General features: G+C 33.9%; 1 protein-coding gene across 8 annotated transcripts in view; it reads right to left on the minus strand.

The window, feature by feature from the left end:
• The window catches only part of ICE2 (interactor of little elongation complex ELL subunit 2), a 67,562-nt gene that overhangs the window by 20,186 nt on the left and 30,817 nt on the right, over positions 1-16,559 (minus strand). For 6 of the 8 annotated variants that reach the window (XM_038580590.1, XM_038580586.1, XM_038580587.1 and 3 more), the window contains 4 exons: positions 16,254-16,295; positions 13,595-14,585; positions 12,714-12,889; positions 8,241-8,370 (listed from right to left, as the gene is read on the minus strand). In XM_038580590.1, coding sequence (XP_038436518.1) covers positions 8,241-8,370; positions 12,714-12,889; positions 13,595-14,585; positions 16,254-16,295 — 1,339 coding nt within the window. Of the gene's footprint in view, positions 1-4,156; positions 4,291-8,240; positions 8,371-12,713; positions 12,890-13,594; positions 14,586-16,253; positions 16,296-16,559 lie in introns of those variants that run through there. The other 2 variants (XM_038580591.1, XM_038580588.1) reach the window with 2 other exon arrangements.

The following is a 16,559-nucleotide window of genomic DNA, read 5'->3' on the forward strand; positions in this document are numbered from 1 at the left end:
AACTGCACTGTTCAATATGGTAACCAGGTATAGCTTTCTAGTATCTGGAATATGGTCAGTATGACTGAGAAACTGAATTTTAAGTTTTATTTAATTTTAATAAATTTAAAATAGTCACCTATGGCTAGGAGCTACTACGTTAGGACACCTCTAGAGTAACCCTTAAAAGAGTAGTAAAAGAATACATTAATTACATTAATATAGAACTATGCTGATAAAAAGGGGAAAAATGGAATAAAAAATATGCAATTCACATTATCGCACTAGGACAAAAAAAAGCCCTTAAAACTATGAGTTAAATAGAAAACATATTAAAATGGGTATATATAAACTCAAATTTATTAGTGATGTGTAGTAATTTTCTACAGGTACTATAGATATTAAAAGATCGTAAGAGGATATTATAAAGACTTTTACACCAATAATTTTGAAAATTTAAAGAAACTGAACAAATTTCTTAAAAACATACACAAGTTACAAAACTGATGCAAGAAATTAAACATGTGAATGGCTCTAAAATTAATTTAAAAACAGAATTGATAATTAGAAGCTTCTCAAAAAGGAAAACTTTAGGCCCATTGCTTCCTAGGTAACTTGTACCAAACATTTACTTGTAGGAGAAATAATACCAATTTTATAGAAATTCTACCAGATAAGAGAAGAAGAAGGAATACATACCAACTCATTTTACAGTATAAACATAATCTTAATACGAATACCTCGGCAAGATGTTATAGGCCAATCTCACTCATAAACACAGATGGCAGAATTAATATTAAAAGACTCCTAACTCTGGGAAACGAACTAGGGGTGGTGGAAGGGGAGGAGGGTGGGGGGCGGGGGTGAATAGGTGACGGGTACTGAGGGGAGCACTTGATGGGATGAGCACTGGGTGTTATTCTGTATGTTGGCAAATTGAACATCAATAAAAAATAAAATTATTAAAAAAAAAGAAATCACCAAAAATACTAAACACTGCAAAGTAAAAAGATTCTATAGGTACTTACTTCATACTTCTTTGCTACTATACACTGAGCTCAATGAAGTCTTTGAGCTCAAGTATTATGGGTAAATAAATATATACAGCATTTTTAAAAAATTTTAAAAAAATTAATATTAAACTAAATCTACCAATATATAAAAAGAGTAATATATTATGATTAAGCTGGGTTTATTGCAGGAACACAAGGTTGGATTAATATTTTTAAATGAATCAACAAGAGTCATCACATTAGAATAAAAGTCATACCATCATATCAATAAAAGCAAAGAAAATATCTGATTTTTTTTTTTTTTTTTAACCAATTCATGATTAAAATTCTTAAACTACGGGGATCCCTGGGTGGCTCAGCGGTTTGGCGCCTGCCTTTGGCCCAGGGCGCGATCCTGGAGTCCGGGATCGAGTCCCGCGTTGGGCTCCCGGCATGGAGCCTGCTTCTCTTCCTTCTCCTGTGTCTCTGCCTCTCTCTCTCTCTATATATATATCTATCATGAATAAATAAATAAATAAATCTTTAGAAAAAATTCTTAAACTAGGTACAGAAAGGAACTTTTTAAAAAAAAGATTTATTTATTCATTTATTTATTTATGATAGACAGAGAGAGCCTGCTTCTCCCTCTGCATCTCTTATGAATAAATAAATAAAATCTTTAAAAAACAACAAAACATTCCCTTTTAAGATGAGAAATAAGGAAAAAGCCCCTGTATTTACCTTGTATTCAAGTGTGAGGCAATGAAGGCAAGAAAAATAAAAAGTATAAAGATTGGAAAGAAGAAATAAAATGGCCATTATTTGCAGAAGACACGGCTGATTAATTAAAAAACCTGAATTATTAAAATGAGTTTAGCAAAGTTGCAAAGTAGAAGATCAATATAGAAAATGAATATGTGGGCAGCCTGGGTGGCTCAGTGGTTTAGCACCTGCCTTCGGCCCAGGGCATGATCCTGGAGACCCAGGATCGAGTCCCACGTCGGGCTCCCTGCATGGAGCCTGCTTCTCCGCCTCTCTCTGTGTGTCTCTCATGAATAAATAATTAAAAATATTAAAAAAAGAAAATGAATATGTAAATAAATTTTATATTTTAGTAATAAACCACAAGAAAATAAAATGTCAGAAATATCATTTATAATAACTTAAAAATATCAAATAGCAAAACACACTTAACAAAAGATATACAAGATCTCTACATAGAAAATCCTAAAATACTAATAGAAATTAAAGATATAAATAAAGGATTTTATAAAGTCCACAAATTGGAAGATATGTTATTGTGAAGCTATCGATTTACTCTACATTGAGTCAATGTACTTGCTAACAAAAATCCCAATTTTGTTGTTGTTGATAGAAACTGACAAGCTGATTCCAAAATTTGTAAATACAAATGGTCAAGAATAGCCAAGAATCCGGAAGAAAAATAAGTTGATAAGATTCACTTTACAGAGTAGAACATTTTATAAAGTAATTTACAATGTTAACTGTCCAGCTAGAGTACCTAGAAAAATTAAGTAATTACTCTAGTTAGAGTAATTAAAACAGGTACTGCCTGAAGGATACATAGTCTAGAATTAGATTCACAGATATGATTTATAATACAAGTAGCATTGAAGAGTAGCAGAGAAAGGGTGGTCTTTTCAATAAATAGTGTTAAAAATGGAAAATAAAATCTTGATATTCCATGTAAAGTTAAATACTACATAAACCGTGTATCAAAGTTAAGGGGTAGAGGGGTACCAGATGTAGAGGGGTACCCAGATGTCTTAGTCAGTTAAGTGTCTGTCCTGGGATCAAGCCCCATGTCAGGCTCCCTGCTGAGCAGGGAGACTGCATTTCCCTCTCCCTCTGCCCCTCCCCCCTGCTCGTGTGTGTGTGTGTGTGTGTGTGTGTGTGTGTGTGTGTGTGTTCTCTCAAATAATACTTTTTTAAAAAATAGAAGTTAAATGGATAAATTATAGTATATTCTTACAAAGGAATATCAAAACAATAGAAGTAAACAACTGCTACACAAAGCATGGATAAATTTCAAAAACTATGTTAATTGAAAGGAAGCATAAACAAAAGATTACTATTTTATGATTCCATTTGTATCAAGTGGCAAAACAAAACTATCAGAATAATGATTGCCATTGGAAAAGAGGAAAAAGGCAATGACTGGCAAGGTCACTTGTGGGTCTTCTGGGGCACTGGTAAATTTTCAGCTTCTTGATCTGGATAGTAGTTACAGAGGTGTTAGCTTTGTTAACTAACAAATAATTCCCTGAGCTGTACATTTATATTCTTTTCATTTCTAAAAATGTACTTAAAGTTAAAAATTGAAAGGGTGAGTGACTGGCACAGTCAGATGGGCATCTGACTCTTGGTTTCGGCTCAGGTTGTGATCTCAGGGTGGTGAGATCTAGCCATGTTGGGCTCAGTGCAGAATCTGCTTAAGACTCTCTCTCTCCTTCTCCCTCTACTCTTCTCTAACCCCTCCCATTCTCTCTCTTTAAAATAAATATACCTTTTAAAAAAAAAGTTAAAAATGGAAGAGAAAAACATATCAAATCAATGGTGTACTTTACAACTATTCTATTATCTTAGAACAGAAAGAGTACCATGCAGACACTTAAAAATTATGTATAAATATAGAAAAGAAAAAATATATAGAAAAGTTATTGCTCCTTTTGTTTTAGTCCACTTTTAATTTTTAGCTAAGAAAAAATTCTTTCTTGGGGTGCCTGGAGTGGCTCAGCTGGTTAAGCATCAGCCTTCAATTTAGATCCTGATCTCAGGGTCCTGGGATGGAGTCGCATGTTGGTTGGGCTCTGTGCTCAGCAGGGAGTCTGCTTCTCTCTCTCTTTCTCTCTCTCTCTGCTCCTCCCCCCACTCATGCTCTTTCTCTCTTTTTCAAATAGATTTAAAAAAAAAAAGAAATACTTCCTTAACTCTCATATCATAAAGATGATCTTCCATATTTTCACCTAATTCTAGGTTAGAAGTTTTTCCTCAGTACAAAAGTATACAAAATATTACTTCATTGTCTTGTATCTATTTTCATCAAGAAGAAATCTACTTTTGGGGCAATATAGTAGGTTATAATTATAATAAAAAATCTGTATATACAATCCTTGTAGTAGGATAAAAGAATACTATTATATTCATCATGTATAGGTGAAAAAGTTCAGGCCTGGGGGTTAAATGATTCTAACCAAGGTAAAAGAATTAGAAAATATATAGTAATCATACATATACCTTCTGATTCCCACATTCAGCATGATTTCCACTACTCCATTATAATGGAAAAAAGCACAAGCTGTGGAGTCAGAAAACATATGGATACAAATTCTGGATTTCCCACAAATTGTGTAATCTTGAGCAATAAACTTAGAGAACCTTAGTTTTTTTCTCCATATAACAAAGATAAACATCACCTATTTTACAGAATAGTGAGGATTAGCAAAAACGGGTATATAAGTAGTTGACCCACATTGCATACTTCATAACTGAGTTAGAAATATTGTTCTAGGGGTGCCTTAGTGCTTTAGTTGGTTAAATGTATGACTCTAAATTTTGGCTCAGGTCCTGATCTCAGGGTTGTGAGCGAGCCCTATGTCTGGCTCTACACTGGGCATGGAATCTGCTTAAGATTCTCTCTCCTTCTTTCCCTCTTGTCCCTCCCCTTGCTTGTGAGCTCTCTCCCTACAAAAGAAAAGAAAAATATTGTTCTATTATTTTTATACACACCTACATATATACATACATACACAGATATATTTAATAGTTCCTAAGGATAATTTTGGAGCACTTCAAGTGCATCATATAGCTTGGTTTGTGAGTGGCAGATACATAATGAACCAAAAGGAGAAAAGAAAAACCAACCCAACAATATTCTGTAAGTTGTACATTGGGAGGTTGGAAGGAGAGGAAATTGGGAAGAGGAGTGTAGTATAGAGAGGAAAACTGACATATTACAGAGAGGATCAAAGAATATTTGAAAAGAAACACATTACCTCTTTTAAAGGTACATACCGTAACTCCTATCTAGGAACTCATAATTTTGAATTTAGTTTGTTATTTGGAGGTCAAAGGGCAATAATAAATACTTCTGAAGTGAGCTATCCTAAGTATTTTATACATATCTTCTTTAACTCTTGTCTATCTGTAGATTGGCACTCTTCTTAAAACCAAAACATTATGTTAAAAATATAATTATAAGAGGCTAAGTAATGAGTCATGCAAACTACTTTATAGTCACATCTGATGTATAACATATTTTAATTATATTCAGTTATTCCAGACACTACAATGACAAAATGACTGTTGCCTTCTGTATTTATTTTCTGTATTATTTTTCCACAAAGTAACTATAAGAAAAACTTAACTAAGGAGCCCTTTCTCCTATACTCCCTTCTTGTTGCAACATTTTTCTGAAATTAAAATAGTAACAGAGCAACATTAAAAAACAAAAACAAAAAATGAACACCTCTAACCCACAGATACTTTCAATTATTTATTTTTTTAGATTTTAAAAAAAATTTTAAGTAATTTCTACACTCAATGTGGGGCTCAAACTCACAACTCTGAAATCAAAAGTTTGCATGCTTTACTGACTGAGCCAGCCAGGTACCCCCCTATCTAGAACCTTTTAAAACAGCATTTCAAAACATATTCACCCCCACATAAAAAACCAAACCCATTCCCAAACCCAAAGAAAACACAACCATATAACATAAATTTCTCATCAAACTATAAAAGAAGCCAAATATACCATCCTTTATAAAAAAAAAAAAAAAAAAAGATTTATTTGGCAGAGAGAGAGAGCACAAGATAGAGTACAAGCAGGGAGAAAAGGAGAGGGAGAAGCAGGCTCCCTGAGCCTGATGCCCATGCAGGGCTCAATCCCAGGACTCTGGGATCATGACCTGAGCTAATGGCAGATGCTTAACTGACTGAGCCACCCAGGCGCTCCACCACACTATTCTATTACATTAAAGTGAATGGCTTCTTCACTCAGTATAATACCCTCCAGTTCCATCCATGTCGAAGCAAATGATGGGTATTCGTCCTTTCTAATGGCTAAGTGAAGCAAGTCAATCAGAGAAGGACAATCATCATATGGTTTCACTCATACACGGAATATAAGAAATAGTGAAAGGGATTATAAGGGAAAGGAGGAGAATTGAGTGGGAAAAACTAGAGACCTTCTCTAGACAAAACATGAGAGACTCCTAACTCTGGGAAACAAAGATGGGGATGCTGAAGGGGAGGTGGGCAGGGGGGATTGGGGCAACTGGGTGACAGGCACTGAGGAGGACACTTGATGGGATAAGCACTGGGTGTTATACTATTTGTTGGCAAATCTAACTTCAATTAAAAAAAAAAAGAACATATTAAAAATAAATAAATAGGGGATCCCTGGGTGGCACAGTAGTTTAGTGCCTGCCTTTGGCCCAGGGCACGATCCTGGAGACCCGGGATCGAATCCTACGTCGGGCTCCCGGTGCATGGACCTGCTTCTCCCTCTGCCTATGTCTCTGCCTCTCTCTCTCTCTCTCTCTCTCTCTCTGGGACTATCATAAATAAATAAAAGTTAAAAATAAATAAATAAATAAATAAATAAATAAATAAATAAATAAATAAATAAATAAAATGAATGGCTTCCAAGTGGGTAGGATTTACTAAGGATAAAGAGCACATAGAGCAATAATTATTTAGGACTTCAAAGAATACTTTAGATGGGGTAAGCTATATAGATGATGGCAGTTTTATCTGTTAAAGTATACCTTATGTTTAAAAAAAATATTTTATATTGTTTTAGTCATGTGTCTCTATTCTCTTTCAGTACCTTTAAAAAGGATTTAAGTGATGTTTTTGTTTCATCCTTTCCCAAAATGGATGTGGTTAGCCATTGCTTCTGAGTACCTTACATGAAGACTGTTGGTATGTTTCAAGGCATGAGGTCTTTTGGAGGAACACTGTGATTGTGGTTAGTGGCTGAAAACTACAACAAAAAACTTCCAGCATTCAGTATGAAGCAGGAGAAGGGGGCTAGTGCACCACGAAGTAGTACTTTTGAGTTATGGAGAGAGAGCAAATCAACTTATCTTATTAATACTCTTATACAATAAAGGGAAAATACTGGTTAACCAAAATATGGAAAATATTTTCAAGTAAGTAACTCTTTTTGATTAAGAAAAATATGCTCTTAACAGGTGTTTCATATCAGGAATCATGCTAAGTGCTATGAAAATATGAAGTTTCATTAGACACTGACCTTAAACTACTTACTGTCTCATGGGAAGATAGGATAAGTGTAAAAAAGAACAATACAATAGAAAGTAACACATTATAAGAGTGGTGAAAAGAAAAAAAGAAACAAAAACTCCCCAGGGTTGCCTAGGTGGCTCAGTTGGTTAGGCATTCAACTCTTGATTTTGGCTGAGGTCACAATCTCAGGTTCCTAGAATTGAGCCTCAGGATGCCTTGGGCTCAGGATGGAAGTCTGCTTCTCTCTCTCTCTCCCTTTGCCCCTCCTCTGCTCATGCATATGCACTAGTGTGTGCTCTCTCTAAAATAAATCTTAAAAAAAAAAAAAAAAGAAAAAAAAAAAGACCTTGCATTGAAAGAAGGAAATGACTTCATGGAAGGGCAGCTTGAGATAGTTAGGTTGAACTGAAACATACAGGATGAATTAAAAAGTATGGGGATAGAGCATTCCATTGGGAGGGAGCAATATCAGTAACAACTGGCAAGTAATCCTTCATATGAAGTATGTTAACTGTGCGTGAATCCAAATAACACAAATCAAATTCCCGACCAACCCCCCAAAACAGCAAACTAGAAACAAAGTTAAAAAAATTTGAAAAACTTTAAATGTCATTAGAATTTTAAGAAAATTTCAAAACATGTTCACATCAAAAAAAAAAAAAAACATGTTCACATCAATAGTTTAAAAGAAGCTTGTTAGAAAACACTTCTATAGTTTTAGCTTATTACACCGTAAAATAAAATATTTCAAAAATAAAACAATTATGTTGACATTCAAACACAACTAAACATTGAATAAGAGGGAAATGGAACATCTGATCTTACTAGTCTCACCCCACCATTTAACTCTGCAGTAGGAATGGTGTTGTAATAGAAAGGAATGTTAACACAATAAGAGAGCTGCAGAAAGTACAGAATGGAAGTCTTTATAATTGATTAAAAGTATATATTTACAATGGCATTAAAAAGGAGAACAAAGCTTGGTGTATAACTTACCAACATAAAATGAGCAGTTGGAATGCAATAAACTTTCAGTCCACAGGCGGCAAAGTTCACTTTCAGTTAGAGCTTCAACACCATAACAAGCTTGATATTCCACTTTTGGTAGTACATAAACTGGAAATTGCTGAAATGCAGGGTTATACTTTTTCAAAGCTCCATTAATTTATGCTTAATATAGCAAATACATTTGCCTATATAGTTTTGCCACTTTCAAAATGCTTTCAGGTAATCTTATTTCATCCTTTCAAATACAGCAGAATTCAGACAGAAAGATGAAAAGAACCCTTGTTAGATGTGGGCAACACACAGAGGTGGATAGATAAATAAGAGATCCTGAACCAACAGCTCTCCCTCACCTCCACCCAAGATCCCTGTACCTCCCTATCTACACATTTTATCAGGGAATGTAACTGACAGTAGCAACCTTGGAACAGAGCCTATGATACATAGTTGCCCAAAGGTTCAAATCTGGATATCAGAAAGACTGTTATACTAGTAATTCTCAGAGGATAAAAAAGGTAAGAATTTTTGGCCCCTTTAATGCATGAGACAAATGATCTCAGGGTCAAATACTCTGGGCAGCTTGTTTCCATTCTAAGAATGAAGTGTATAAGCATTAAAACCTACATTAACACCTGTGAGTGTCTTTATCTTGATTAATACAAAAGCTTGTTTCAAACACTAAGTACCTGGTAAATTATCCACTTAGAGTTTAATGGTCAGGACACTAAATAGATTAAGTAACGTAACTGTGGCCATTACTAGTATAAAGTAGAATATGCAAGGAAATACATGCTTGTGAAATAATGTCATGTTATGTTCACTGTGCTCATGTTAGTTCATTTCTGTCAAAGAATATTCTACTCTTAATAGTAGTCTCTTCATTTCCAGCTGCAGAAGGAGAAATACAAGATTTAACAAATATATTCCAAGTGATATAACCAGTTAGTACTTTTGAAATTATACTAAACTGCCACTATTCATATACTTGAAAATATTTCACAAATGTTTCAGAATTCCTGATTTTCACAAAGTGGCAAATTTAGTGGGCTTGGAACAATGATGGTGGTTAAGAATAATTCAAATCCAGTAAAATTTTTGTTAACAGTAGGGTTGGTTCAAATGATTACCTGTGAATGTTGTAAAACCTTATAGTAGTGTTTCTTTTATTTCAATGTGTATATGAATAACCTGGTGAATAACTTTGTTAAAATGTAGAGTCTGACGTGAAGAACAATGTTTTGCTTTCTTAAAAATTGAAGTATAATTAACACACAGTTTAATATTAGTTTTGAGTGTACATTATAATAATTTGACAATTCTTTTTTTAAAGATTTTATTTATTGAGACACACACAGAAAGAGAGAGAGAGAGAGAGAGAGAGAGAGAGAGGCAGAGACATAGGCAGAGGGAGAAGAAGGCTCCACGCTGGGAGTCGGGTGTGGGACTCGATCCCGGGTCTCCAGGATCATGACCCTGGCTGCAGGCGGCGCTAAACCGCTGCGCCACTGGGGCTGCCTTAATTTAACAATTCTATATAGTAGGTTTTGTGTATTTGATAAGTAAGCTGTTGTTCCAGGGGCCAAACCTCAAGTATAAGGACTCTATGGTGTTGTCTCAATTAAAAAAATTAAATTGTGATTAAGATAATTTTACTGGTAAAGCTTTTTATTATATAATAATTCTTCAGCAATTGGTAATCTGCATTTAACTACCATAAGCTAGAGATAAAGAAATGGAGGTCAAGAGGGTTAAGAAATTTGCTCAGAGACAGAGCCAGTTTATAGCAGAGTTGAATAACTGATATAGAAGATATACCCTTTTTGGATCATGAGTTGATTTTTCCATGATAATACTGCCTTATATCTATAAAACTAAGTCCTGAATCTGGTTTTAATTTCTGTATGTATTCTACTGCCACCTCCAGGAAGCCAAGGGAAAGAAAAGTCTGAATATTTCATGGTAGTATTCTAAAATTAGAGTGAAATTTTAATTCCAATCAAAGTTTCAAACTATAAAAATTAAATTTACTATTCCTTTCTTCTTTGAATAGTAACTCTTATTCTCCCCAGCTGAAAGCTTTTCTTGGTTCTGTCTTCCAATTTTTCACATAGACCTTTTAAACTTTTCCATACATTCCTAAATAGATATTTCATAGCTAGTATCAGAGGTTGAAGAGACTTCTAAGTGTTTTAAAGCTTTATCTAAACAAGTCGGTTTTTAAGTAATGAGAATGCTTTCTTACCTAGAGTTTAAATAGTGCTACTTCAAAACTTCTCAAACTAGTGCTTAAATTATCCTAAAGTTCCCTTCCTTAATAACATCCTCCTCTTTCTTCACCCCTCAATTCTTCTCATTTACTTAATACCTGTTTATTGTGTTTCTAGGATATAAAACATTTGGGAGAAACAGGTAAATAGGACCTGATTCCAAGGGAAATTCATTCTACAAGGGATTTAAATCATGTGTACTAAATGATTACATGTAATAAAAAGGTACAGTATGATAAACATTCACTGAAAAATTTAAAATTTTACTCTGGGTTTGACATCATCAAAAACATAAGGCCTCTATTTAGATATTCTCTGGGGTTCAACTGGTTTGATATATCTTGATGAAGAGTGAATTCACATCTATAAGGTTTTGTCCCAACACTTACAAGTTGCCTTTAGTCAACAGAATGACAATGTCCTTAACAGGCTGTCTGTTTCAAGAATTAACTCAGTATCCAATATATCCCTAAGCTGTTCTTTTTTTTTTTTTTTTTTTTTCCCCTAAGCTGTTCTTAAGAAATACTGGCCCATCAATAGTTCCTAACTGCTGTGAGCTGGCACATCAATACAAAGTGGTATGGGTTCAAAGGGTAAAAAGTAAAAGAAATCAGGTTAGCTTCCAAATAAATAAAAGAGATATCAAATAAAAATTAAAGAAATAAAACACTGAAAATATAATACATAGCACTGATACTACATATATTCAAGATGTTCATGCTATAGCCATTAAACTGATCATAATTAAATATAAATAAGATAGGAAAATCAGTAAATAAAGTAAAATCTCTTAATTCAGAAAATATTAGCATGTATTTAGGAGCAGACTAATACAAAATCTTTAGTATTTTGTCATTCCTTGACTTTCTCTTATAAAAAAAATACTACCTCATACATTTAATTCAAAACTATTTGGTTTTTAAAATTTAAAGTCTGAACCACTGATAAAAACCAAATTATGAGAATTAAGAATTTAAAAATGTATTCACAATCTCCCTTCTATTTGACAAAGGTAACAGTATCATCAAGCAAAAGATCCTCCAAGTCTATTGGATTCTAGGGGACAAAGATCCTAGATCCTGATGGTTTAGCTTTAGAGTTTTTTCGTGACAGATCCTGCTATTAGCAGTTTAGAAAGGTTGGACCATCTGCTCTCCCTCCTTTCTTTCCTTTATTTTCCAAATTATTCCTTAATGTGACAAAGCAGTAATCAGTGACTTGATCCACAAGGGTCAAGGCTTAGAACATCACTATTTTTGATCACTTGACTCCTAGCCCCAAACATAATGACTTCTAAAGTGGTCACTGAGGATACTTATCAGTGGTAGGTTAGAGAGCAGAAGATAGAGACAGCAAAATTAAAACAAGTAACTTTTTAAATAAAAAACATAAATATACACACACACAATGACAAATACACACAACAGAAAAAATTCTCTTAAGTAAAAATGAAAGACATCATTATAATCAGCTATAATATAGAGGGTCTTCTTTATTTACCAAATTCAGTGGTGCCACACACACAAAAAATCAAACTAATCTCAATGTGAACTTCAAACATCAAGTATGGAAAACCGTTTAAAGAACCAATTATTCAAACTGTAGCAAGAACTTTTTAACTGAAAAAAAAAAAAAAAAAAAAAAAACAAAAACCTTTTTTACATCAATCCCCCCCCCCCCCCCCCAAGACCAACAGGGGAAAAAGAATACGCCTGGTCTTCTAACAATTCTGCAAAGACTTCAAAGATATCTGTAAATCCCCCTTTCAAAATGTGGGACTTCTAAAATGAGTAAAGAAGATCCCCAAAGTAAGAGAAAAAAGGGCTAAAATATCACAAGGAATTCCAAATTAACAGAAAGCAGGAATATATGTACCTGTCTAGGTCAAATCTGTGATGGTGCAATTTTTCATTAAGTTTATAAATTCTATGTTAGAATGTTACTGGCATTCAAGAATTTTATATTTAACACTTTCCACTTTCCCTTATTAAAAGTGTTTTCAGTATTTTACTAAAACAACAACAACAACAACAAAAAACCCACCCACACACACAAAACCAACAAAACACCCCAGCTCATTCTGGAATAATTCCAATAGTGATCAACAGTTTAAAATTAAACTTCATAACAATGGCATGTGAAACATTTGATTATCCACTTATATTACCACATCCTAACTCCCCAAGTAACAACTTACTCTTCTGATTTTCTTCCGTTTTTTAGAACGTGGTCTGGTCTCTATCCTCTGGACACTGCATCGCACAAGTAACAACAGGTCTTGCAGGCTAAATAACTTGTAAACAAAATTTCCTTCCTGGGGAGCTACATATTCTGATGTATCTTCAACATAGTCCTGAAGTTCATATGGCAATCCTTTAAAAATAATTATATTTCTCATTTTTATTTTAAAATACATTAGCTCTTTACACATAATTCAAGATAAAACAATTCAATTATCTATTTTTGAGTTTTTATTAACTATTTTTAACTTTCCATTTCCTCAGTTGAACACTTAAACTATTACCATTTCTGTTTACTTTTACTGGAAATGTAGTCAAGAGCTTAGGTCAAAGCTTTAACTACCACTTTCATTAACCCTAGCCAAGTTTAAATTAGTGAGACAACATATGAAGAAGAAAACAAATTTTTAAAAAGTGATGTTTTGTCTAAACCAGGCAGAGCTGAGCTACAGCATTATATTATCTCAGAAAGTGAAAGGTATAAAACTATAGTCCAACATCATGAATTAGTAAATGTTGGACTCATAAATGTTTATGGTTATTTTTGATCATCTCCCCTTCATCAGTTCAGTGAGCAACATTACCTGCAGTTACAGTAGCCACTGTACATGTTGGATAAACACAAGTTTAAAAATTACAAAAATCCATACAACTTTGTGTACATATTTGAAGAGAAGATTTTGGAAGCTGACACACTAGATTGAAAAATGAAGTATCAATGACCATGTAATATTATAAGGCAGGTCTAACAAAGAAAGTGAGGGACTGAGGGAGAAAAAACTAAGGATAAAGAAGAGGCAAACAGTTAATATAAAGGTCTTTATAAATATTTACTTACGTCCTTTTGGCTTCTGAAATGCAGAAGGCCATACAGATTTTGGCCAACTAGAAGCATCTGAAGGAGCAGATTGCTCAGAAGCAGGAGGTTGTTTAGAATTTTCCAAATTCATTAAGGGCACTTCAGGTATTTTTCTGGAAATTGGTTTCAGGAGTTCATCCTGCATTTTTAAAATTTCTCCAACTGGATCAAATTTTTTATATACTCGTTTAATAGGTTTTTTTAAAACACATGACTCTTCAAGACTACAAGTAGCATTAGTCTGGTTTCCTACAGAGGCCTGTGCTGAGGAAGAATTGGGGCTAGCTGGTTTAGAACTTAAATTAGAATTCTTATCAGTTGTCTTTCCATTACTATTATTTTGACATTCTGTATCAATGATTAAACAGTCTTCATCTGTATCACTATTGCAAAGAATTACATCTTCACTTCTTACTGGTTCTGAGGTAATAGTCTTTTCCTTTGAATTGTCTGTGTTCTCTAGAACATTCAGTTTTTCAGGGGCATATACCTTATCAGTAGTCAAATCATTTTTATGACAAGTTTCAATTTCTGTAGAACTTTCTAACTGTAAAGAATCAGACATTTTCAAGTTATTATCCTGCACCAAAAAGTTGTCAGAATTTGATGGCTTTTCACCACATGGTACAAATCCCTGATCATCTTTATTTCTGCACTCTTCAGGGCCACCGTCCATACCAGTCACCAGCTGTTTCTCCTTTTGCAACTGTTCCATCAGAATCTGAGATAAACTTCTAGAATGAGCAGAGATGTCTGGTGCAGTTGGTACCACAGATGTGGTTGCTGTGCTGGGAGCTGTGGGAGTATCTGTCGTGTTGGGTACTGTGGAAATACTTGCTGGACTTGGTGACTTTGATGGTTTGGTGGTGTTTACTCCAAAAGTTTCAAGTTCTGTGACATCACCATCAAAATCCAGGTCCAAATTTTCAAGGGACTCAATCTTTCGGCACTCATTAACTTCATAAGACATCTTAAGAAAATATATTGGTAAACTATTAGCAGGTATTCCAGGACACCCCTCACCTATCTCTTAATGTCACTACCCTTTCACATAGATAGTTCATGCTCTTTGAAAGCAGAAAAAAATGTCTAATGGCTTTGAAAGTTTCTTGCTTAAGATAAACTACTAGCAACTAATTTATTCAATCTTATCTTCCCACTGAATTTTTTTTTTTTTAGAATTCAAGAGTTTAATGGATCACTGATTTTTTTTTCAAAATTTTAAAAATTTAAATTCAATTAATTAACAGAGTATATTATTGGTTTCAGAGGTAGAGCTCAGTGATTCATCAGTTGTATAAACACCCAGTGTTTATTACATCACATGCCCTCCTTAATGCCTGTCATCTGGTAGTGCCAGCCCCACACCTCCTCCCCTCCAGCCTTCCCATTGAAATGTTGATGAAACACAGACAAATTTGCCAAATTGTAACAGCACAGGAAATAGGGAATACTTGTGAACCTCCATATCCCACAAGGAATTTCCACAAAGAAATCTCCATCAAAAACCAGAACCATAAAGAACAAATGTGGGCCAAATAGGAAGGCAGTATATTTTCACTGATACCGACTCCATAATCTCTTGTAGAGACACCTGTACTTAGTTGACCAGGAGGAAGGCCTCTTTGCCACTGTGAGGAAGCTGCTTTCTAATGCAGCTGGGGAAGGGTCACCAGCCTCTGATGTATCCCTGACATCAATAGTGATTTTTGACACCTACTCAGAGAAAACAACTCCTAGTAATATGGACTGGAAATGATTTTATTGTATTCTGGGACATGAAGCCATTGAGGTTGTAGTTTTCCATGTAGTGTTTTAGTAATGGAAGAACTATAGACAGTTTTAATTTATTCAAGAATAAATTGTCCTCTTCCCAAGCAGCAATAGATCTCTCTTCAATCTAGCAAAGGACTTTAGATAAATACCATAAAAGTCTGGTTACATCTGCTATAGACATCCACTAGCCATACAATTTAGGATTTGAGGGAGGAATATTCTACCAGCAATCACATAGAGAGAAAGAACAACCTATGTAAGTTATTCAACCTCTCTGAACCTCAATTTCTTCATCTTTAAATAATGACAATAGAGTCATCTTCTTGGATTTGTTCTAAAGATTAAATGAGAACTTGTATATAGAAAGTTTCTTAGCATACTCTCTGGCACATAGTAAGAAATTTCTCAATAAACAGTATCTCTTATAAAATAGATCACCGGATTTAGTAAAAATAAGAGTAAACCATATGCTGTTTACATGAGGCATTCTTATACAGAAAGGTTAAAAACAAAACAATGGGACTAACATCAAGAAATGGAGAGATGAGAGAGCAATATTAAGTGTTAGACAAAGCAGAATTCAATATAGAAAACATCTGATACAAAAAGGGATCCTATACTGAAAAAAGATGAAATCCATGATTAAAGAATGAATTGTGACATGCCAAATAACTTCAAAATATTTAGTCAAAATATGTAGTCAAAATTGAAAAACAAAAGGAAATTTGACAGAAACACAATTGTACTTGGTCAACAATATACTACCTCTGAGTAAAAACAGGGATATAGAAGCACTATACTATTAAACGAAACCAATATATACGAATGACTGAAAACATATATACAGACTGCAAAGATATACCTTTTCCCTCCCAAGAATCCAAGGGGCATTTCCAAAGATGGACTATAAATTAACATATAAAGAAAACATCAATATAGTACAAAGCAAAATCTGCTAAGATCTTATTCCCTATTTAGAAGGAAATAAAATTAGAAATCATTAAGAAAAAAATGTAAACAAACAACCATAATCCCAAACATTTGGACATTAAAATATACTCCAAATTGTTGGATAAAAGAAGAAATTAAAGTAACTGCAGAATAGTTAAAAAGCAACAAAAAAAAATATTAGACATTAAAAATCAGAACTATCATTCACAGCCTTTTC

This window comes from Canis lupus, chromosome 30 (assembly GCF_011100685.1).
Source record: "Canis lupus familiaris isolate Mischka breed German Shepherd chromosome 30, alternate assembly UU_Cfam_GSD_1.0, whole genome shotgun sequence".
Lineage (NCBI taxonomy): Eukaryota > Metazoa > Chordata > Mammalia > Carnivora > Canidae > Canis > Canis lupus.